The sequence below is a fragment of the Planococcus citri genome, chromosome 4 (assembly GCF_950023065.1).
Source record: "Planococcus citri chromosome 4, ihPlaCitr1.1, whole genome shotgun sequence".
Lineage (NCBI taxonomy): Eukaryota > Metazoa > Arthropoda > Insecta > Hemiptera > Pseudococcidae > Planococcus > Planococcus citri.
The window spans coordinates 70,885,441-70,907,422 of NC_088680.1; the positions used below are offsets into that span (position 1 = coordinate 70,885,441).

Here is a 21,982-nt window from a genome sequence, read left to right on the forward strand (position 1 = left end):
GAAATTTCGAGTAAACCTCAATTTAAAAAAAAAATCTGCTTAACCAAGTTATACTCCTTCCCATATAATGAAATTTTTCAATTTTCATCCTTCAGATTCTTCTGAATGTTTTTATTTTTTTTTTCAACTTCCGGCAGGGCACCAACTTTTTTTATGGCCGAGGGAAAAATCAAAAAAATTGTAAATTTTGGTTTCTCATAAAACCAACAACTTTACTAGGTGGATTCAAACATTATGAAATAGTTGATTGAAAACCTGCAAACAAATCCATGCAAAACTTGGATAATTATTTCAATTCAAAATCTCGTCGCATTTCTCTTTCTTCAAAATCATCAATCAATCTCTCGAAGTTGGACAGAATAGAAAACCCACACCACAAGTATAGGTATACCGGGTATACGTGGAACCAGCAACCAGCAGGTAGTATACAAAGCATGGCTAATACAAAATACCCTAGAAATGTTCGCATAATAAATTGCACGCATGTAGGCCGATTGGTTGGCGAAATGTACGCAGTATGCGGACATATTATTGGACCGGTCGACAGAGTACAATTTGAAGACCTATATCAGCACGTGTATTAAACGATTCTTTCCCAAGAAATGGAGGGGTGGTAATGGTAAATGGTAATGTTAAACATTAGTATACGACATCAACTACTATAGTAGAACTCTATGTACCATTGTACACCTCATCGTATATTAGTCAACATTAATATAGTATAAATACACCGTATTATATCTACATCACTAGTGTTTACATTAGACGACTTATTAAAAACACACAAAATCATAATCAACATTTTCAAGTGCTGCTGTACCTAATTGCGTGATCTTGCTCTGTGTTTTAAATTTAATTATCCTTTCGTTTTGACACTTTGTTTTTATTTGTTTAAAATTTGAAACTTGACCGTTATTATGTCTGTTTTGATAATCGTAATTTTTATTTTAATAATTTTCTTATTGTATATCAAACGAATACGTTTTGTGCGCGGATTTGCCAATATACCGGGTCCTGCTGCTATACCAATTTTCGGAAATGCTCTTCAGCTCACCGGATCTCAAACAGGTACTTTCATTTTACTCCTAACTGTACCGATAAATCATAGACTTTTTTTATTTTAAAATAAAATATAAGTATCGTCAAAAATACAGAAATTTAAGTATTATTTAAAAAAAAAAAAAAAAAAAATGCAACGCTCGTTGCAAACATTGTACGATACAGAAAAAATGATTTCAACGCGAATGAGTAATAATTATGGGTATACCTTGGTATACGTAATTCAAGATGATAAATTGTCATCTCCCGCTCTTACTCATCGGCAGCAAGCAACCAACACGGGGTTGATAATGCAACGCGAGATAACAACACAGAAAATATACCAATCAGAATCGAAGCTATCAGTGCATTCTCAATTCCCATGTGTAATGGTTTGTTCGCATGGTAAAAATCGAATATAAAAATAAAAAACGTGCGAAAATCTTGCACATTGTACGATTAGCTATCCGGCCGGCGACTTGCGAAACGTGAAGTTGTACCTATTTCGATCAAACATGACGCTGACGCTTTTTTTGTTTTTAATAATAATGATGTTGGTCATTTTCATGGCCTACAAACGTTTAAAATTTGTTCGCGGTTTCGAACATATTCCTAATCCGAAATCGATTCCTTTTTTCGGTAATGCTCTTCAACTTACTGGACCTCCGACAGGTAATTTTTTTTTTTTAATTACTCTATTTATTAGAAGTTTTGGGTTTGTTGTTATTTAAAAATTAGACAATTCGTATTTTTTGTTTCGATATCGTGGAAGTTTCAAAAATCCATTTCCGGTCACAAATTGTAAATATTTTCTGGAATATTTACTTGGAAAATGGATATTAGGTAGCAGACACCTACCTAAAATTTACTAATATACTAGCAAGTTTCCATTATTTTAATTTCAATGAACTCACCAATTGGTTTCTTCGTTAATTTTTTCTTATTTTTATTCCATTTGTAATATTTTCTGGAAAACCTGTAAAAAAAACGTACAAATGATCATTAATTTTTAAAAAAAATATATACCAAAAAAATCTCCAACATCTTTACGAATTTCTAGAACTCAAACAAAGCTACACCTACGATTAGATAGGTACTTTTTTCCGTGAAAAAATTGAAAAGAAATCGATTACTATATTTGTTTTTGTAAAGATAATGCCATTTCATTAATGAAATTCTAAAAGTATAAATTTTTCATCGTGTTAATTATAAGCTTTTGAAACAATGTTTCACATCTTTCTTTTCTTTATCAAATTCAAAATTAAATAACACGTATTTAGAAATTACTCGTGTGTACTTACATACCAGAGTTCAAAAAATACTAAGTAAATTAATTGATAATAATTATCGTTTTCAAAATAACGCAAGCAAATTAGTACAAAAAATTTGAAGAAAAAAAAACATCATCGCAAGGTCAACTTGTTTTGCGTAGAACTATTCGAAATGATTTCCTAAACAATTAATCACGATTAGTTTCGATCTCCTTTCTTTACCTATTTTATTTTATTTTGAATTTCCTTCATTAACCTACACATAACGACAAGTTTAACGACATTTTTTCCTCGATAAAAATAAACCTAGGCCTGAAGCATCTGTAAAATTTTTCATTTTTTTTTTTTTATTCAAAATATTTTATTATTGAAGTTATTTTATTTTTATTTATTTTGAAATTTCTTTCATTAATCCAACATCTTGTAGCATTTTTTTCTCGATTAAAACAAATCTACGAGTACGAGAAAACGTCTAAAACATTTGCAAAATTTATTGTAAAAATGTTCCTTTTTTTTTTTTTTTTTTTTTTTTAATTCAAATTCAAAACGTTCTATAATTTTTTCCATTCAATACAACGTAATAAAGAAAATCAATTTTATTCATTATTTAAGTTGACGTCAGGTTTAACGACATTGTTTCCTCGATAAAAATAAACCTCCGGCGAGAAAAAGCCCGAAACATTTGCAAAATTTTTCGTAAAAATGTTGCATTTTTTTAATTTAAAATATTTCATAATTTTTTCCAATCATTACAATGTAATAAAAAAAAAATTCAATTTTATTCGTTATTAAAAATGATGCAAAAGTCTTAAATTAACTATTAGATAACACAAAACTGATTGAAAAAAAAAATCCATCGCTTAATCATTTTTTCAAAAATCTCTTTCCTTATCATTCATCGATAAAATGAACTCGTAATTGATCAACTTGAAATTCGAGCACGTGTAAATTTAGAAACTCGTTACTCCTTTGGTAATTTTCTACTTCCTGCCTATATCGCAACGATGAGCTTACTGCATCAATTAAATTTTACCAAGAAATGCAAGATTTGCGGTCGACTAATCAATCACATTGACCCAATGCAACCTACTAGATGAATTTTCACACGTGTATCGTCAAATGAAATATTTAAAGCGTCATTTTCGATGCATTCGCTATCGTATAGATAGATTACCGGCGATCATTTGTATCAAATTCGTACCTTGGTAAATGATTCGTACGATTTGCAGTTACAAAATTCAACTTAGGTACGCTACTTTGTAGGTCAATATGCAATTCTCGAAAGTAGTGACGACTAAGTAATTATCTAGTTATCACTTACAACTGATAATTCCTAATTATTTCGTATCAATTAGCGTACGTAGTAAATGATTCGTATCTCGTAAGATTTATTGGATTTATTGCGGCAAATTTCACGAGTTTTATGTATTCGTAGTACGAAGGATTGTAGATTACTAGTAGGTACAATAACTTACGTTGGAACTTGTCACTTGGCACACGAACAGCAATGAGTGTTTCGATTCAACTCGATTTTTTAGCCTTTCTTCGATTATTCTGCGAATAAAAAACAAAAATATGTTAAAATTCATTATTCCGTTTACAATTTCCGATATCTGTAGGCCTATCGTCGTACGGTCAACAAGGTTTTCTTGAACTGTTATTATAAATTAATGCACGAACCATTCCTATACCAAACTGCAGCAGATCGAGGGGTAAAATAAATAACGAGACGCATCTGCAATTCCACGCAAGTGCAATTTATTTCAAGGTACTTGTCATGTACTCATCTAGCCATAATTATTATGCAATCTAACGAAGCGCATCCGCTCTGCATGCAGTGAGTTGAGTTATAGAGACGCAGATAGTTGAAATGCATGTACGAGTAGATATGTTTAGCTCAAAAACGTTCTCCTAGGTTAGTTTCTTCTCTTCATAATCGCGTAGTTGTTTTATAATGCAGTTGTATATTATTATTAAGCTAGTGCATTTAAAAACAACGATGCAATTGCTTGAGGATATTCACTTTATATAGGTATAGTGCAACGACCATGCAAGGTCAATATCACTTACGAAGCATTCAGTTCGCATTGAACTTACCTACGAGTTTTCCATGTAGATTTTTTTGATAAACTCTGCAGATGAACGATTAACGATTGCTTTTTCTAAAAATAATCTCGCTTCGTCGAACACGCTGACCGGAAAGGGAGCTTTTTGAGTTAAGTTCAGTCAAAAGGACCGTGTTTGAGGAATGAATGTTGTTGTGTGGAAATCTGAAATCAAATATACAACCCAGAATATAAAATCTGTGATAGAAATAGACTCATACCTACTTACTAAAAGTTGAACTAATAATATTATGTTGATTCGGTAATTCATATACATTGTAATGATAAATGGATATGTCTACAAATGAAATTATTTTTACAGAATTCTTCAGGCTAATGCTCGAATATTCGGAAAAATACCGGGATATGTTTCTTTTATGGGTTGGACCACGACCGTTTGTCTTTCTTTATCAAGCAGATGCTATTCAAGTAAGTAAAACTATATTGCTATTGATCATTATAGAAACAAATAAACCAACACACCGGAAAAATCTCAGTTGAATTCCTTAATCTATACGATGCATATTTTACGAATTTGAATTTCCAAAAACTCTCAAAAGCAGAATAAATAACACTTTGTCATCATATTCATCGCAAATACTAATCTTCCTGTTCGTTGTGTTTCAGCCTTTGCTCAATTCAAGCGTACATATCGAAAAAAGCTTGGAATACAAACTAACAGAACCTTTTCTTGGCACAGGATTAGTTACCAGTACAGGTACATTTCATACGCATACTTACTTTGTTTCATTATTTCATCATTAATGTAGTAATCACGTCGAACAATTCCGGTATCCAAAATATTGATAACGCGCAGACAAATGACAAAATAATCCTGCACCGACTGATTCAGGCGTGCTTTTCGACTATTACTTGCATGTTGAAATAATCACATACTTCGAACAATGTCGGCGTTACCGAGTAGAAATTTGGAACCGGAATACCTAAAATATAGATAAATTTCGTTGTTAGGAATAATGAATAGATGAGATATTTAAATGCATTATCTGTTTTTGTGGGTATATTGCACTCTACTCGTACATTACTTTGTAAATGAAGGTTGATGGCACTGGGGATGTTGCACTTTAGTTTCCATGAATAGGTTTTCGGTACATTACTCCGTACACGAAATACATACATCTGTAATAACAATTGCACCAAAGTATATTATTTTGTAAGGAGTGAAAACTGATTACATCTAGCATTTGGTTTGGTTTCTCATGAGTGCAATTCGTACCTAAGTAAGAGTATTGGTTTGAAATTTGCAACCGATGAAGTTGTTCGCGTGATAATTTGCATTTGCATAATATTATTACCCATGTTATACGTAAGTACCTACCGCGGTCTGTGTAACAATGTAATATGTATATACTTATATTATTTTAAAACCACCTTCAAGAGAAAAATACTCTCGTTAAGTGTATGCGAATTAAAAAGAATTATTATGCAGGAAACTGCAATAGATTCAAAAGGAGGGGTTAACCTTAAACTCATTGTGCGAAATATAATACTTACATCGTAAAAATGGGAAATTTTCAAGGTAATATATACTCACGTTTGAAATCGTCGATTCTTCCAGCATTTAAATAAATCAAAGTTCAAATTTTTAAACTTTCTGATACAAAAATACGTAGATGTAGTTAGGTACTGAACTTTACCAATTGTAACGCATAATTATTTTGCTGTTTAATTAATTCAACAACCTTGATTGAACTTTGAAGGGGGAAAAATAATCTTCTTTGGAATTGGATCCTCAAAACAAAGATGGCTGATGGCCGCACGAGGGTGCAATTGTTTTTTTTTTAATTAAAAAAAACTCAAAAGACAAAACAAAGAATTGAAAATGATACAAAATTGTCTACAAAACAAGAAATTAATTGAAATAATGAATTAAAATTATTATTTACAATTTTCTTTTTCATTTTATAACAGGGTTGTACATGTTTAAAACAAAAATGTTTTAAACATGTTTAAAACACGTTTAAAACAACTGAAAAAAAACAGAACGATGTTTTAAACAAAAAAGGCCATTTAAAACCGTTTAAAACAGTGTTTTTTTTTTGTTTTAAACGTGTTTTTTTTCAACTCCAATTTCCTAAAAAAAACACGTTTTTTTTAATTTCTTGTTGAAAAAAAGTGAAATTGAACAAACAGTATTTTTAGAGACAAATTTTGTGTTTTGATTCCAATTTTTCAATATTTCTTGAGTTGTATAGCTATTTTATGACGTCACATCTTAAAAATTGATGTCTGATGAACCCAAAACGAATGTATTTGTGTTTAAAACACATTTTAAACGTGTTTAAAACGCGTTTTAAACACATAGTTTTAAACAAGTAAAAAAAACGTTTTAAACAAAAAAAAACGTTTTTTTTGTTTTTTTTAAAAAAAACACGTTTTTGTACAACCCTGTTTTATAATGTGTTTTCCAACCAGTTTGCAATGTTTGCATACTTGAACGACATGCTCAGTGACTCAAACTAATTATCACAAGTAGTATTTCCATTTTTGGAGGGGTGGGAATGAGATGAAATCAGTGAAAGTTTTTCAAATAAATGTTCTGACATGGGCAATTTTCGAGAAACAACGTTAACTAGATGGAGATTAATAGCTCACAAAGTGGTTTATCAGATGGACAAGCAATTTGGATAATTTCTGAAAAACAACGTTAATTAGATGGAGAATCATAACTCCTCTCCTAAGGTGGTTTTTCAAATAAATGTCCTTACATGGGCAATTTTTGAGAAACAACGTTAACTAGATGGAGAATAATAGCTCACAAAGTGGTTTATCAGATGGACAAGCAATTTGGATAATTTCTGAAAAACAACGTTAATTAGATGGAGAATCATAACTCCTAAGGTGGTTTTTCAAATAAATGTTCTTACATGGGCAATTTTAATTTTTGAGAAACAACGTTAACTAGATGGAGATTAATAGCTCACAAAGTGGTTTATCAGATGGACACGCAATTTGGATAATTTCCAGGGCTTCAAACCCGAACGTTTTCGGGTACGGGTATCGGGTACGGGTACAGATTTATTTCTCAGAGGATCGGGTACGGGTATCGGGTACGGGTATGAAAATTTTAAACGTTCGGGTACAGGTACGGGTTCGGGTATTTTAGGTGAAATACCCGAACTGTACCGTCTGTACCCGATCTATCGGGTATTTGGGTTCAAAATAGTCTCTATCGGGTATGGGTACAGGTTCGGGTATTCCTCATTTCATTTTTCGGGTACGGGTACGGGTTCGGGTACAGAAGTTGTTGGTTTTTCGTTCGGGTATTCGGGTATTCGGGTACGGGTACGGGTACGGGTTTGAAGCCCTGATAATTTCTGAAAAACAACGTTAATTAGATGGAGAATCATAACTCCTAAGGTGGTTTTTCAAATAAATGTTCTGACATGGGCAATTTTTGAGAAACAACGTTAACTAGATGGAGATTAATAGCTCACAAAGTGGTTTTCCAGATGGACAAGTAATTTGGATAATTTCTGAAAAACAACGTTAATTAGATGAAGAATCATAACTCCTAAGGTGGTTTTTGCTGAAAATACTCAGGATGGAATGAAGGAATGCTGTTTTGAGAAGTTTAATATATTATTAAGACGATCCATTCTTACAAATCATATATAACAGAGCATTTCAGAATAGCAATCAATTTCCATATTTTAATTCAATTCATTGCTCTTTTAAAAACCATTCGAAACTAATGCAATCAAATCAGTAAAACATTGCGAAAAAAATCCATGTCACAATTTTTTTTATGAATTCGATTTTCAAAAAAAAAATCATCGTTATCGTAGGGTATTAATGAGAAATAAATTGCCAAGAATAATCTGTTGTCAAAATTATGAAAATAGAAGGATCTTTCTCATCCAAAACTTACCATACAATTTTGTGTTTTATATTTTGACAAAATCGTAGAATAATTGTTCCACTAGATGAAATTCACACAAAAAATTCATTCCAACAAAATTGCAGAATTAATAAAAATCGAGTTATGACAGTAACTAGTAGTAGTAACATCTCCAGCTCCATCAAAGCTTTCATGAAATTATCACAAGTAGGACTTCCATTCTTGGTGGGTGGGATTGGAATGAGATGAAATCACTCAGGAATGAAGGGATGCTGTTTTGAGAAGATTAATATATTGAGACGATCCAATCTTACAAATCCTAACAGAGCATTTTATTCATTGCTCTTTTAAAATCATTCGAAACGAAAACATTGTAAAAAAATCCAAAATCCATGTTGCAATTTTTTTCATGAATTCAATATTTTAAAAAAAAAAAATCATCCTTATCGTAGTTATGTATTAGGTAATGAGAAATTCTGAATAGGTAATAATATTTCATCTATTTATTATTGATCTTCTTTTTTTATAATCGATCATTTGCATTATTATTAAGTATTTTAATTATTTCGTTCAATCTACCTACCTACTTGTAAATTTCATACAACGAGTTATAAATATATTTTTAAACATAATTTTCAATTTCAACAGGACAGAAATGGCATTCGCAGAGAAAATTATTGACACCTGTTTTCCATTACAATATGCTCGAAAATTACCTTCAAACAGTAATGACAGAAAGTAACATTTTAGTGGAACAACTTCAAAAAGAAGTCAGCAATGGTTCATTTGATATTGTACCATACATGAAACTAGCTGCAATGGACATTATTTGCAGTAAGTTTAAAAATCTCAGAAAAATCGCGTCCTTATTACCTATATCAAATTATTAATAATCGCGTATTTTCGCAGAATTGACGTTAGGATATCAATTAGATTCTCAAACCAGTTCAAATTTGGAATACGTTCACGCGATTGAAGAGTAAGTTGATTATTTCGTTTAGATTTTATAATTTCGATTCGCAAATTTTGCTAATTTTACCTAATTATTCGTAGGCTGATGTCAATCATGCAAAGAAGATTCATCACACCTTGGCTGAAACCTAATATTTTATTCAATTGCACATCGTATGCAGTCAGGCAACAAAAATGTCTCGATATTCTTAATGAATTTTCCAGGAAGGTAAATAATTCATCGAATTTCTTCTATTAATTTTTTTTTTTTTAACGATATAATATTAAATAAATTTTTGTAATAATGACAGATTATACAAAAGAAAAAAGAAGAATATCACGATCTTCAAAAAAATAAATCAACGTTGGACATTAACTCGAACATTCTGCAAAGTAAGCATTCATTTTTTTATCGATGTGACTAAATAGACCTTTCGCTGATTGTAATATTTTCTATATGATTTCAGGAAAGAAGGGTAAAGTATTCTTGGATTTACTTATTGAAATATCAGAAAATGAATCACGTTTAACCGACAGCGAACTTATGGAAGAAGTAAACACCTTCATATTTGCTGTAAGTAAAATAAACATTATTCGTAAAGAATAAAGTATTACTCGTTACCTACCGAATTTGAAACATGAATTGAATTTTAGGGTCACGACACCACCTCTACCACAGTTTCATGGTGTTTATATGCATTGGGATTCCATCCCGAAATTCAAGTAAGTGATTTAAGAAGACATTATTTTAAAAATATAATTACCCATCTACCTACCTCCTATACCAGTTGCATTCAATTTTGTATAATATTTTCGTAGGAAAAGATTTTGCAAGAATTGGACGAAAAAATACCAGATTTCGGAAAATGTCCGCTAAAAACATCAGATATGATAAGTTTAGAATATTTAGAATGTTGCGTCAAAGAAGTTCTAAGACTTTACCCACCAGTTCCTTTAATCGCTAGACACGTAACAACACCATTAGAATTACGTAAGTGGATCTCTCGATTTTTCCAACGAATAAATCCATACTGTACTCTCGCAATATATCAACTGATTAATTTCTTCGATATTTTTAGCAAATCAAGTAATTCCACCCGGCACTAGCGTTTTAGTCAACGTATACTCGTTACACAGAGATCCTGAAAACTTTCCAGATCCAAATGCATTCAATCCAGACCGTTTTTTGACGGGAGAATTAGCGAATAAAAATCCTTTTTCGTACATTCCTTTTAGTGCTGGTCCTCGCAACTGTATTGGTAAGTTGTATTTAACGTTCTATAAATGATTCTTCTTCGTTAAGATTACCTACGAAATATTAATCGAATGATTTTACTTTTTTAGGTCAAAAATTAGCCATGCAAATGATCAAAATAATTTTATGTAATATCATTAAGAATTATAAAATAAGAACAACTGAAAAAGAAGAAAGTTTGAAATTATTTTCCGAAGTCGTTCTCGTCAACGAAAATGGTATCCACATCGCTATTGAAAGGAGGTGAATTTACTAAATAAATGAGCTTATTTCAAGTGTAAAGTATTCTTAATATTTAAGATGTTAATTTTTTGTATTGTGTACGTTGTACACTTTTTCCGTAATATGTAAGTACCTAATGTGTATATTTGAGACTCGAGTAATGTTTTCATATAAGAATTATAACGCTTCGAGTTACTTTGTAACGACGATATTTCATTTACGAATATTTAAGCTGATGTCACAAATTGAATGTAAATATTGCAATCATTTAAATTTCTACTGGTCAATGATTCGTTCGTAATTAGAATAAATTTTAAAAATAATGTTTATCAAAACAAATTCGTTTATTTACTTAGTTACTTCGAAAATAGAATGATTATAAAAAAAAACGATTACGATTAAGCCGATATAACAAGATAACAAAACTACTCTTAATATTACAAAAATGACAAAAAATTATCGGTGAACATAAGGTATCACATATGAAAAGAAAGTACAAAAATCAATATGATAAATCACGTAGGTACTACAATCATAAAAAGAGAAAATTTAGTAATCATCGTATCCATCCGTTACTTCACTACGACTATCGTAATTCGACTCGTTCGAATTATCGAGGTATTTCGCAGCACGAGCCCTATGCAACGATGATTTTACATGTATTCTCGCATTCATACGATTTGGTAAATTGATTTGGCAGAGTTTACACTCGACTTCTTTAACGAACTGTTTTCTGTAAAAAAAAAAGAACGAAAAATGAGAAATTATTGTCCATACTTCGGAAGATTTCAACGAACACAATCGTTATCAACGTTCACTTACCCGATACTGAATTCGTTCAGCAAGGTTATGTTTTTCTTGATCATCTCTGTACGAATGGATTTATCGCCATCTAAATCGATTCCCCAAATGAGACGATAAACGGAGGTAACATCGTCGGCAGGTTCGTTAACTTCTGTAAGTTCTTCGTTGCAAGGATTTAATAATCTGTCCGTAGAAATCTGACCCCATTTGTAAGCATTGGTGGTGAAAAACATTTCCTCGGGCGTCCATTTCTGCCAAATCAATCTGATGATATTCGGATTAGAACCATTCGATCAAAAACATCGAAGTGATTCGAGAACAGACTAATTATTTCAATACGTACTCGTTGATGTAAGTGTTTAGTTTCTCGTAACCTTCGGCCTGATCTTTGGGTGACATTTCGCTTTGAGCACCCGCAGCGAGAAATCTATTGAGCCAAAATCTTACGCGGTTAATTTTAACCAATGTGTCTAGAGATACTTCAACGTCGAATGTGATCTCCATATCTCTATCGCCGTTCAGAGCGCGTTTCGTGTCTTTCTCGTATCCTAAACCGCAGAGAGCGCCGGTAAATCGAGTGAAATCTACATCGCATCTCATTTCAATCATCGGCGAGAAGAGTAAACAGATTAGAGCCGGTAAACCTGGTAGACTGGGCATCACAGTGGTATCTCTTAACGATAATTTATTACGAGACGGATTTATACTGACGAACGACGCGAGAACCATTCTGGAATAGATCATAAATTAGCGTTCGATACGTTACAATACGTACATTAATTAATGTTAGTAATTACGTACCTTTCGTGTTCGTCGGCTGGATTAGTATCGAGTAAAACGGAATTCACCGAGTTACGTTCGATAATCGCTAATTTAGGCATCGAACATTGAGTAGCACTGAAAATTTTCATCTCCAAAGGACTAAACGGACCTTTCAAGACAACCTGCAAATTGACACGAGTAAAAATACCTTCTGTAGAGTTACCATCGAACGAATTTAGAACAATATTAGCGTACTTCGTGTCTGCATTCTGCACGTGATGGTTCATCGATATCCAATAAATTCAGTTTCTCGATAAGTTTTTCTTTTTCTGTTTGATTCTTGGTAGCGATAAACGATGCTTCATCGAACTTACTCAGATTTTTTCTTTCTTCGTGGTCTTGCTAGAATCGGAAATCGTAAAAATGAGTTGATTTGCGCAGTGATGTGGTAAATCGAGTAATGTAGCGTCGAATAATGTACGTACTTTGGATAAGAAAGGCTCTTCGCTTTTTTCAGCTAAATTATTATTAATCAGTTGTTGATTGATGGTAGGAGTAGTCTTTAAAGCATTTCTTTGATTCATGTAGATATGATACAGTTTCACTTTAGCTACGCCGTTGACCATCGAATACACCTACGCATAAAATAGTAATTAATGCGGGGTATTAGTTCTAGAATAGGATGATAAAAATATTCGTCAATTTTTCTACAGCATTTACCTGGCCAGCTAGAATCTTTTTATGATCGGTCATTTTCTTGAACTTTTCCAACATTTGAATCGCTTTCTGCGCCCATTTACCTTCGTATTTACTCAGTGGTTGAACTTTGACCAAAGAAAATTCGGTAGCTAAATCGGGTATTTTATCGTAGTGATTCTGTTTCACGTGATTAATGGCTAGAATATCGTTTCTTCTTATTTCACTTCTTCCATCTCCGATATCTATGAAGGAAATCTGCGCAAAAATTCGCCGTCGTTATTGTCATTAAAACTGAATCAAATCGCCTTTCAATGATTTAAAATCAACTTACGCCGTAAGTATTGTTTTTATGTTTGTAAGATTCGATTCGACATCTAACATACTCCGATCTTCCATCGATAGATAGTTCATACGCGTAAACACCGCCGACTTTGATATTCTCTTCTTGCGCGATTGGAATAACACCAGCGGGTCCGTTTAAAAATTCGCATATTTCGCTGTATTGTTGAGATATCATGGGCGAAGGACTACGAGCCCAGAAACGAGTCGGAGATTCGACCTAGAAAAGTAATTCGACGATATACTCGAATTTTCCATCAGTTCGAACAAAAAGATAGATATAGTCCGGCATATGACAATAGGAGTAATTGCACCCCCCCCCCGGCCGGTCCTCCGGGACACCTTTTTTCTTAAAGGGGGCATCTTAAGGAACATTTTAAAGCAAACTTGCCAAAAAAAAGTTGGCCTTACTTACAAAATGGCGGCTATTTTGATTGATAGGTCAGCCGAAATCGCAGATTTTGCGTTTCAACATAAGACTTGCACGAAATTTTTCAAACTTTACAAAGGTAGATCGAAAGATCATGCAAAAATTTATCACCTGTCAAAATTTCAAGTTCTGAAGTGCGTTTTTCAATTTTTGGTGACTTTTTGAAAATCCAAATTAGGCCAAAAATGAGGGAAAAAATCAAAATTTTACCAAATCGACCAAGAAAACTGAAATTTGGGATATACCCTATTTTCGACATGCCAAATCGATTGGAAACGGTTTCAACCCGTTTTGAGCAGTTCTGGAGCCTCCAGCAGATTTTTGAAACTCGAAATTCCCACAAAATTCCATCAAATTGGAGTTGTAAAGCTAAAATTTATTCTAAAAACTAATTTCAATACGCTACGAAGTACTGGTGAATTTCAAGTCGTTTTGGAGCCTCCAGCGACTTTTTTGAAAATTCCTGAAGCCTCCAGCAGATTTTTGAAACTTTAAATTTTTACAAAATTTCATCAAAGAGATGGAAAGCTGAAATTTACTCTACACTCCAATTTTAACACCCTCTGAAAACGACTTCTGGTGAATTTCAAGTCATTTTAGAGCCTCCAACAACTTTTTTGAAAATTACTAGAGCCTCCAGTAGATTTTTGAAACTTGAAATTTCCCCAAAATTTTATCAAACCAAGATGGAGACTGGAGAGTCGAAATTCATTCTGCAAACTAATTTCAATACGCTACGAAGTTGACTGCTGGTGAATTTCAAATCGTTTTGGAGCCTCCAGCAACTTTTTGAAAGGTTGTACGACGTTTTTTTGAAAATTGAAATTTCCTAAAAGCAGCTGGAAGCTTCAAAACCATTTAAAACCACCATGTAGTCTGCCAAGTAAATTTCAGCTTGCCAACATCATTTGATAAATTAATGTTGGGGAAATTTCAAGTTTCAAAAATCTACTGGAGGCTCCAGTAATTTTCAAAAAAAGTCGCTGGAGGCCCTAAAATTACTTGAACCCACCTGTGGTCGACTTGGTAGCGTATTGAAACTAGTTTGCAGAATGAATTTCGTCTTTTCAACTCCATTTGATGAAATTTTGTGAAAATTTAAAGTTTCAAAAATCTGCTGGAGGCTTTAGGAATTTTCAAAAAGTCGCTGGAGGCTCCAAAACGACTTGAAATTCACCTGCAGTACTTCGTAGCGTATTGAAATTTGGTAAATTTGGGATATACCCTATTTTCGACATGCCAAATCGATTGGAAACGGTTTCAACCCGTTTTGAGCAGTTCTGGAGCCTCCAGCAGATTTTTGAAATTCGAAATTCCCACAAAATTCCATCAAATTGGAGTTGTAAAGTTAAAATTTATTCTAAAAACCAATTTTAATACGCTACGAAGTACCTACTGCAGGTGAATTTCAAGTCGTTTTGGATTCTCCAGCGACTTTTTGAAAATTCCTGAAACCTCCAGCAGATTTTTGAAACATCAAATGGAGATGGAAAGCTGAAATTTACTCTACACTCCAATTTTAACACCCTTTGAAAACGACTTCTGGTCGATTTCAAGTCATTTTAGAGCCTCCATCGACTTTTTTGAAAATTACTGGAACCTCCAGTAGATTTTTGAAACTTGAAATTTTCACAAAATTCCATCAAACTAAGATGGAGAGTCGAAATTCATTCTGCAAACTAATTTCAATATGCTACGAAGTTGAGTGCTGGTGAATTTCAAGTCGTTTTGGAGCCTCCAGCAACTTTTTGAAAGGTTGTATGACGTTTTTTTGGAAAATTGAAATTTCCTAAAAGTAGCTGGAAGCTTCAGAACCATTTAAAACCACCATGTAGTCTGTAAAGTAAATTTCAGCTTGCCAACTCTATTTGATAAATTAATGTTGGGGAAATTTCAAGTTTCAAAAATCTACTGGAGGCTCCAGTAATATTCAAAAAAGTCGCTGGAGGCCCTAAAATGACTGGAACCCACCCGAAGTCGTCTTCAGAGGGTGATAAATTGGAGTGTATAGTAAATTTCAGCCTTCCATCCCCATTTGATGAAATTTTGTGAAAATTTCAAGTTTCAAAAATCTGCTGGAGGCTCCAGTAATTTTCAAAAAAAGTCGCTGGAGGCCCTAAAATTACTTGAACCCACCTATGAATTTCGTCTTTTCAACTCCATTTGATGAAATTTTGTAAAAATTTAAAGTTTCAAAAATCTGCTGGAGGCTTTAGGAATTTTCAAAAAGTCGCTGGAGGATCCAAAACGACTTGAAATTTACCTGCAGTACTTCGTAGCGTATTAAAATTGGTTTTTAGAATAAATTTTAACTTTACAACTCCAATTTGATGGAATTTTGTGGGAATTTCGAATTTCAAAAATCTGCTGGAGGCTCCAGAACTGCTCAAAACGGGTTGAAACCGTTTCCAATCGATTTGGCATGTCGAAAATAGGGTATATCCCAAATTTACCAAATTTCAATACGCTACGAAGTACTGCAGGTGAATTTCAAGTCGTTTTGGAGCCTCCAGCGACTTTTTGAAAATTCCTAAAGCCTCCAGCAGATTTTTGAAACTTTAAATTTTCACAAAATTTCATCAAATGGAGTTGAAAAGACGAAATTCATTCTGCAAACTAGTTTCAATACGCTACCAAGTCGACCACAGGTGGGTTCAAGTAATTTTAGGGCCTCCAGCGACTTTTTTTGAAAATTACTGGAGCCTCCAGTAGATTTTTGAAACTTGAAATTTCCCCAACATTAATTTATCAAATGATGTTGGCAAGCTGAAATTTACTTGGCAGACTACATGGTGGTTTTAAATGGTTTTGAAGCTTCCAGCTGCTTTTAGGAAATTTCAATTTTCAAAAAAACGTCGTACAACCTTTCAAAAAGTTGCTGGAGGCTCCAAAACGATTTGAAATTCACCAGCAGTCAACTTCGTAGCGTATTGAAATTAGTTTGCAGAATGAATTTCGACTCTCCAGTCTCCATCTTGGTTTGATAAAATTTTGGGGAAATTTCAAGTTTCAAAAATCTACTGGAGGCTCTAGTAATTTTCAAAAAAGTTGTTGGAGGCTCTAAAATGACTTGAAATTCACCAGAAGTCGTTTTCAGAGGGTGTTAAAATTGGAGTGTAGAGTAAATTTCAGCTTTCCATCTCTTTGATGAAATTTTGTAAAAATTTAAAGTTTCAAAAATCTGCTGGAGGCTTCAGGAATTTTCAAAAAAGTCGCTGGAGGCTCCAAAACGACTTGAAATTCACCAGTACTTCGTAGCGTATTGAAATTAGTTTTTAGAATAAATTTTAGCTTTACAACTCCAATTTGATGGAATTTTGTGGGAATTTCGAGTTTCAAAAATCTGCTGGAGGCTCCAGAACTGCTCAAAACGGGTTGAAACCGTTTCCAATCGATTTGGCATGTCGAAAATAGGGTATATCCCAAATTTCAGTTTTCTTGGTCGATTTGGTAAAATTTTGATTTTTTCCCTCATTTTTGGCCTAATTTGGATTTTCAAAAAGTCACCAAAAATTGAAAAACGCACTTCAGAACTTGAAATTTTGACAGGTGATAAATTTTTGCATGATCTTTCGATCTACCTTTGTAAAGTTTGAAAAATTTCGTGCAAGTCTTATGTTGAAACGCAAAATCTGCGATTTCGGCTGACCTATCAATCAAAATAGCCGCCATTTTGTAAGTAAGGCCAACTTTTTTTTGGCAAGTTTGCTTTAAAATGTTCCTTAAGATGCCCCCTTTAAGAAAAAAGGTGTCCCGGAGGACCGGCCGGGGGGGGTGCAATTACTCCTATTGTCATATGCCGGTCTAATAACATCGAGTAAAATACGCACATTAGTAATACGTAATTCGACTAAAGGTAAACCGTGAGTATCCAAGGTTTTATCCCAAGGCCACTGCAATAATTTCATTCTTTGAGATCGTCCCGGTTTAATTTGCTCGTACCGTTGTAAATAATTTTGAATTCTTTTATCCGCTTCGCCAGGACTGTAGAATAGAAACATTGTACACGTTAACGCATCTATGGATTATGCAACAATTGATTTACATTTCAAATTCGTACCTGAATACAGGTATCCTGATTTCTGGTTTGAGTTGTCTCATTTTAACCGCACGATACACAGCTAGATCGATTTTACCAGGGATTAACATCCTTTGCCTATCGCTGCCAGGAACGCTTTCTGCCGCGTAATGACCGAAATTGATCAAGACTTTCCTGGCATATGAGAAAAAATATATTATTTGTGTTATGTTTTCACTTGAAATAGACGAATAGAAAGTCGTCAACTTACGATCCGTGATCAAAATGAACGCTGACACGACTCGAAACGTCTTCGAATTGTTTTTCGATGGTTTTCTTGTACAAGATTCCGTGTTGGTTATTGGGCATTCCTTGTAAATAAACCGTGCTATAGGGATCGTGTCCGCTCAAAGTAGCCACAGCTTGTTTTTCATCAACTTTTCCGGAATGAGCGCCGCGTAAAAAGTAATTCGGGTAAAAGGCAGCCGCGAGAGCCAACTGAAATCATAATATTGTTGTAATTAATACAAATTCAGGCAATCCTTTTCGGTTACAGGGAAATGAAGCGTACTCCTACTCACCTTTATGAATAAACTCTTTTGTAGGCTGCCCAATTTGGGTCTATTTCTACTCTCTTCGAATATTCCGCAACCTTTCAATCTCATTTTAACATCCAGATGCAAATGAGCTATCTCTTTTAATATTTTCAATTGCAGATAACGCGTGCGACACCATTCAGATTCGGCGTTTCTGGCTCGAAACGCATTTTCGGATTTTTTCTTCCTCCACACCTACGAGAATAAAATCAATAAACAATCAAACGGGTTTTCCCTTTTTCAAAATCGCTGTACTGCAACTACGAACCGTATACGCATGTAAATAAGCGATACAATCGCTACAGGAGGAATTGGCCCAAGATAATTTCGAATTGTACGCTTTTAAATACTCTTGAAAAGGCGAACTGAACATATTTTTCACCGACATGGCGCATGCTGCGAAATATCAAGGGTTAAAATTCATCATCTTAATCGTAATTTTGGTGAAATTACTTTCAATTTATTTACCCATTATGATACATTCATCCAGTACGTTGAAAAGATCGCCGAAAAAGATCAATTTTCCTAAACGTACGTCCATCGGTAACCTGGCAACGACATAGCCCAACTTGGTCATATCGCCGTCCAAGTCGTCTATTTTAGAAGTTTTTTCAGTCTGCATCGCTTGGAATAATTCATCTGATTCGAGTTTGGCTCCGAGACAGGTGATAGTCAAAGCACCGAGCTAAAATAAAACAAGGATAAATTTAATGAAAACTCAACAAACTGTCAGGAAGGGGGCAAAAATCACGTACTTCTTTCAAAGATAGCACCGTTTGTTCGATGTTTCTTAAATCGGGCTGATTCATAGCTAAAGCGAATATAGCAGGGGGAGGTCCGGAATCCAGTAATTTAGCTTTCAAAACCAACTGATCCAAAGGACATCGTAACATTTCCGGAGTGGATTCTTCTTCCAGTTCCTAAAAAACCATCAAACACATCGTAGAATTAATCGTACATATTGAAATATTCTATGATAATATCACTGACCGTTTCGTAAGTCTCTTTCTTCAGCAATCTATAAACACGTCCTTCGCAAACACGTCCAGCACGACCAGCTCTCTGAACCATGCTGTTTTTAGATGCATAACTCAACTGTAAACTAGCCAGATTGGTATCTTGATCGGTAACGACGACTTTCGTTAAACCGAAATCGATGACTAAAAATGAGAAATTCGACCATTATTACGAATATCGTTTGTAATGCCGGATAACTTTGTTTAAAAACTCACCATATCCAATATCAGGAACTGTGATACTGCTTTCGGCGATATTCGTAGATAATACTATTTTTCTATGATTTTCCGGTGGATTATGGAACACTTTATCTTGCTCTTCGGTAGTAATGGTTGAATGAAGAGGTACGGTCCACCAAGTGTAAGTTTCCGAATGATATTCTTCGAGCGCCTTTTTCATTTCTTCAATTTCAAATAATCCGGGGAGAAATACGAGAACTGCACCGGGGCTAACTTTCGTTCTCGTTTTTTCGGCAATATTTTTTTCCAGCGCATCGATCGCTTTGATTATTTTTACAGCTGTTATGTATCCTTTTTTGGTAATATCTGGACCGTCCGGTAACATGCTGTTGGCCTGTAAAATGATACATCGTAAGGTGAACAAGCTCTCTTAATTCAATTAGACTCGAACGAAACTCGATTTCACCACAGTGAGCCAAAAAGCTCAGATAACAAGCTCGCAGTAATAAATTCGTAATTTACTAAATATGAGAACTACAATAACTAACCTCCGGTATCTCCAGCAAATCGTCCAAATAGAATATTCTCACATTGTGAGAGGGTTTTTCAGACGTCGAAACAACGGGCGCAAAGAATTTCTCATTACCATACTTGACGTAGAAATACTCGGAGAAGGTATCCGTATTTATTGTGGCGGACATCAATATAACCTGAAAGCAATACCAGTGTCAAAATAAACGTACGATGAACAGTCGAATGACGGTGAAATACCCACTTTTACGTTCCTCGAGATGGTATTCGCGTATTTTCGGACAAGAATGAGCAAAAAATCCATTTCAGAGTCTCTCTCGTGAACTTCATCGAGTATTATATGCGTGTAAGCGCTGAGAGATTTTTCTTTGACTATTTTCTGCAAAAGAACTCCAGTAGTGCAGAATGTAAGCAGCGTATTATCGCTAACTTCTCGATGCTGGCCAATCTGTTCAAAAAAAAAAAAAAAAATTATAAGTCATCGCAACGATACATAATATGGCAAAGTAAGTACGAACGTAGAGTTATTGTTGGTCAGCCAGTTTACCTGATATCCAACCACCGAACCCATTTTCCAGCCATGTTCCTCGCAGACTCGTTTAGCCACTGATATAGCAGCAATACGTCGTGGTTGCGTAACGATAATATTACAATGCTGATTTCTCTCCTTACATTCGTTTAAAATAAATTGAGGAACTTGAGTTGTTTTACCACAGCCGGTGGCTCCCTTCACAATGATCACTCTGTACGCGTTTATTTTGGCAAGAATCTGCAAACGAAATATTTTAAATCGAGATTTCTCATACGCGCAAGCTTTCCCAATCAACGAATCACAAACCTCTTCCTTTTGTGCGTGAATCGGAAGATACGGATTTTTATTTCTGACAGAGAAATCGAAATCATCGTACACATTTAACCTCTTTTGATCCTCAGTGGTGTATTCCGAAACGCCGCAAGTCTCTGTGCATAATTCAGACATTCCTCCGTCACCGGCACGATCTTCATCTTCAGGATGTTTGCTGACGCTTTGCTAATGAAACGAATACTTATTAATATAGGAAAGCAGACAGACGACTGCAATAAATGAGGATATTGATACCTGATAAGAGGCTTCTTCTTTTTTGATGTAGTGCTTAACATAATCACGACCACTGTAACGAGGAGGTGGTGGAACCTCGACAACGGGTTGAGCTGCGGCTTGCTTTATACCGCTGGCTCGTCCCCCGATTATAGTTTTGGGTTTTGAAAAAGCTTCGAATAAGTTGATTGACATGGTGGATCAAGCTCGTAGAATTATTTCAATTGATGTAATTACGATCGTTTACAAATCCTCAACGATGGAAGCATATCTGACTAGTGATACCGATAACGTGGCTTTCGCGCACAACTGCAACAAGTAAGTTTTTGATTATACAATCTTAAAGGTACAGCAAAGGTATTTGTATGAAATTGATCTTATAATATACGAGATACAGAATCCGTTTTAGTTGTACTTTAGACCAATAAACAATCTACTTCGACGAGAATTTACAGCGAGCAACAACAGATTATTCCAAAGATTCAGTTTTTGTAGATTGTGTGGCTCCATGAATAGATCTCAAACAGCTCACTCAACGAACTATATAGAACTATTATACTTACAAAATGCGTGCACGATTCTTCAGTATACTCTCAATGGACAAACTTAATTATATTTAAAGTGAATTTAACTGACTAGACAGTTCTAAATTAATTAATTAATTATTATTTTTACATGCCAAGAGCCAACAATAAAAATAGACGCAGCCACATAGGTTGCATAATGTCGGCGCCTATTGGCTATTACGTCTATTACGTCACGTGATACTGATAAGAAAAGGTGAAAATAAAAAAATGATAACAAATTTCGAAATTTTGCTCATTT

General features: G+C 34.2%; 2 protein-coding genes and 1 long non-coding RNA gene across 4 annotated transcripts in view; 1 reads left to right on the forward strand and 2 right to left on the reverse strand.

Moving 5' to 3' along the window:
* Window positions 1-5,342, reverse strand: part of LOC135845991 (uncharacterized) — a 47,317-nt gene extending 41,975 nt beyond the window's left edge. The window contains exons 1-4 of the long non-coding RNA XR_010558867.1: window positions 5,156-5,342; window positions 4,407-4,579; window positions 3,785-3,863; window positions 1,953-2,014 (exon numbers count right to left, since the gene is read on the reverse strand). This is a non-coding gene — a long non-coding RNA (uncharacterized LOC135845991). The remainder of the gene's footprint in view (window positions 1-1,952; window positions 2,015-3,784; window positions 3,864-4,406; window positions 4,580-5,155) is intronic.
* Window positions 672-11,043, forward strand: LOC135845980 (cytochrome P450 4C1-like). 2 transcript variants are annotated; one of them, XM_065364892.1, is made up of 12 exons: window positions 672-1,068; window positions 4,737-4,843; window positions 5,042-5,132; window positions 8,925-9,110; window positions 9,186-9,255; window positions 9,330-9,456; window positions 9,539-9,620; window positions 9,695-9,801; window positions 9,882-9,950; window positions 10,047-10,218; window positions 10,307-10,486; window positions 10,572-11,043. In XM_065364892.1, the coding sequence occupies exons 1-12, from the start codon at window positions 918-920 to the stop codon at window positions 10,727-10,729; spliced, it is 1,500 nt and encodes a 499-aa protein (XP_065220964.1). In that variant the 5' UTR covers window positions 672-917; the 3' UTR covers window positions 10,730-11,043. The 2 variants fall into 2 exon arrangements, with proteins under 2 accessions (XP_065220964.1, XP_065220962.1); XM_065364890.1 differs by lacking the exon at window positions 672-1,068 and adding an exon at window positions 1,384-1,710.
* On the reverse strand, window positions 11,030-21,858 carry spn-E (spindle E). The gene is made up of 23 exons (XM_065364884.1): window positions 21,721-21,858; window positions 21,179-21,466; window positions 20,918-21,109; window positions 20,627-20,848; window positions 20,324-20,527; window positions 20,097-20,258; window positions 19,585-19,942; window positions 19,343-19,512; window positions 19,108-19,272; window positions 18,821-19,037; window positions 18,621-18,748; window positions 18,338-18,547; window positions 18,028-18,254; window positions 17,799-17,951; window positions 17,569-17,722; window positions 13,301-13,528; window positions 12,991-13,224; window positions 12,756-12,905; window positions 12,526-12,672; window positions 12,310-12,452; window positions 11,852-12,238; window positions 11,527-11,772; window positions 11,030-11,437 (listed from the first exon to the last, which is right to left on the reverse strand). The coding sequence occupies exons 2-23, from the start codon at window positions 21,350-21,352 to the stop codon at window positions 11,254-11,256; spliced, it is 4,455 nt and encodes a 1,484-aa protein (XP_065220956.1). The 5' UTR covers window positions 21,353-21,466; window positions 21,721-21,858; the 3' UTR covers window positions 11,030-11,253.
* Window positions 21,859-21,982: the final 124 nt, after the last annotated feature.

Excerpts from the sequence above, each read along its gene's own strand:
- LOC135845980 (XM_065364890.1), top strand. The coding sequence starts at position 1,554 with ATGACGCTGACGCTTTTTTTGTTTTTAATAATAATGATGTTGGTCATT. Across the intron at positions 5,133-8,924 it reads AGGATTAGTTACCAGTACAG|GACAGAAATGGCATTCGCAG; the intron begins GTACATTTCATA and ends CAATTTCAACAG. Across the intron at positions 9,951-10,046 it reads GATTCCATCCCGAAATTCAA|GAAAAGATTTTGCAAGAATT; the intron begins GTAAGTGATTTA and ends ATATTTTCGTAG.
- spn-E (XM_065364884.1), bottom strand. The coding sequence starts at position 21,352 with ATGTCAATCAACTTATTCGAAGCTTTTTCAAAACCCAAAACTATAATC. Across the intron at positions 18,255-18,337 it reads AAAAGAGTTTATTCATAAAG|TTGGCTCTCGCGGCTGCCTT; the intron begins GTGAGTAGGAGT and ends TTATGATTTCAG. Across the intron at positions 17,952-18,027 it reads GTTCATTTTGATCACGGATC|GAAAGTCTTGATCAATTTCG; the intron begins GTAAGTTGACGA and ends CTCATATGCCAG.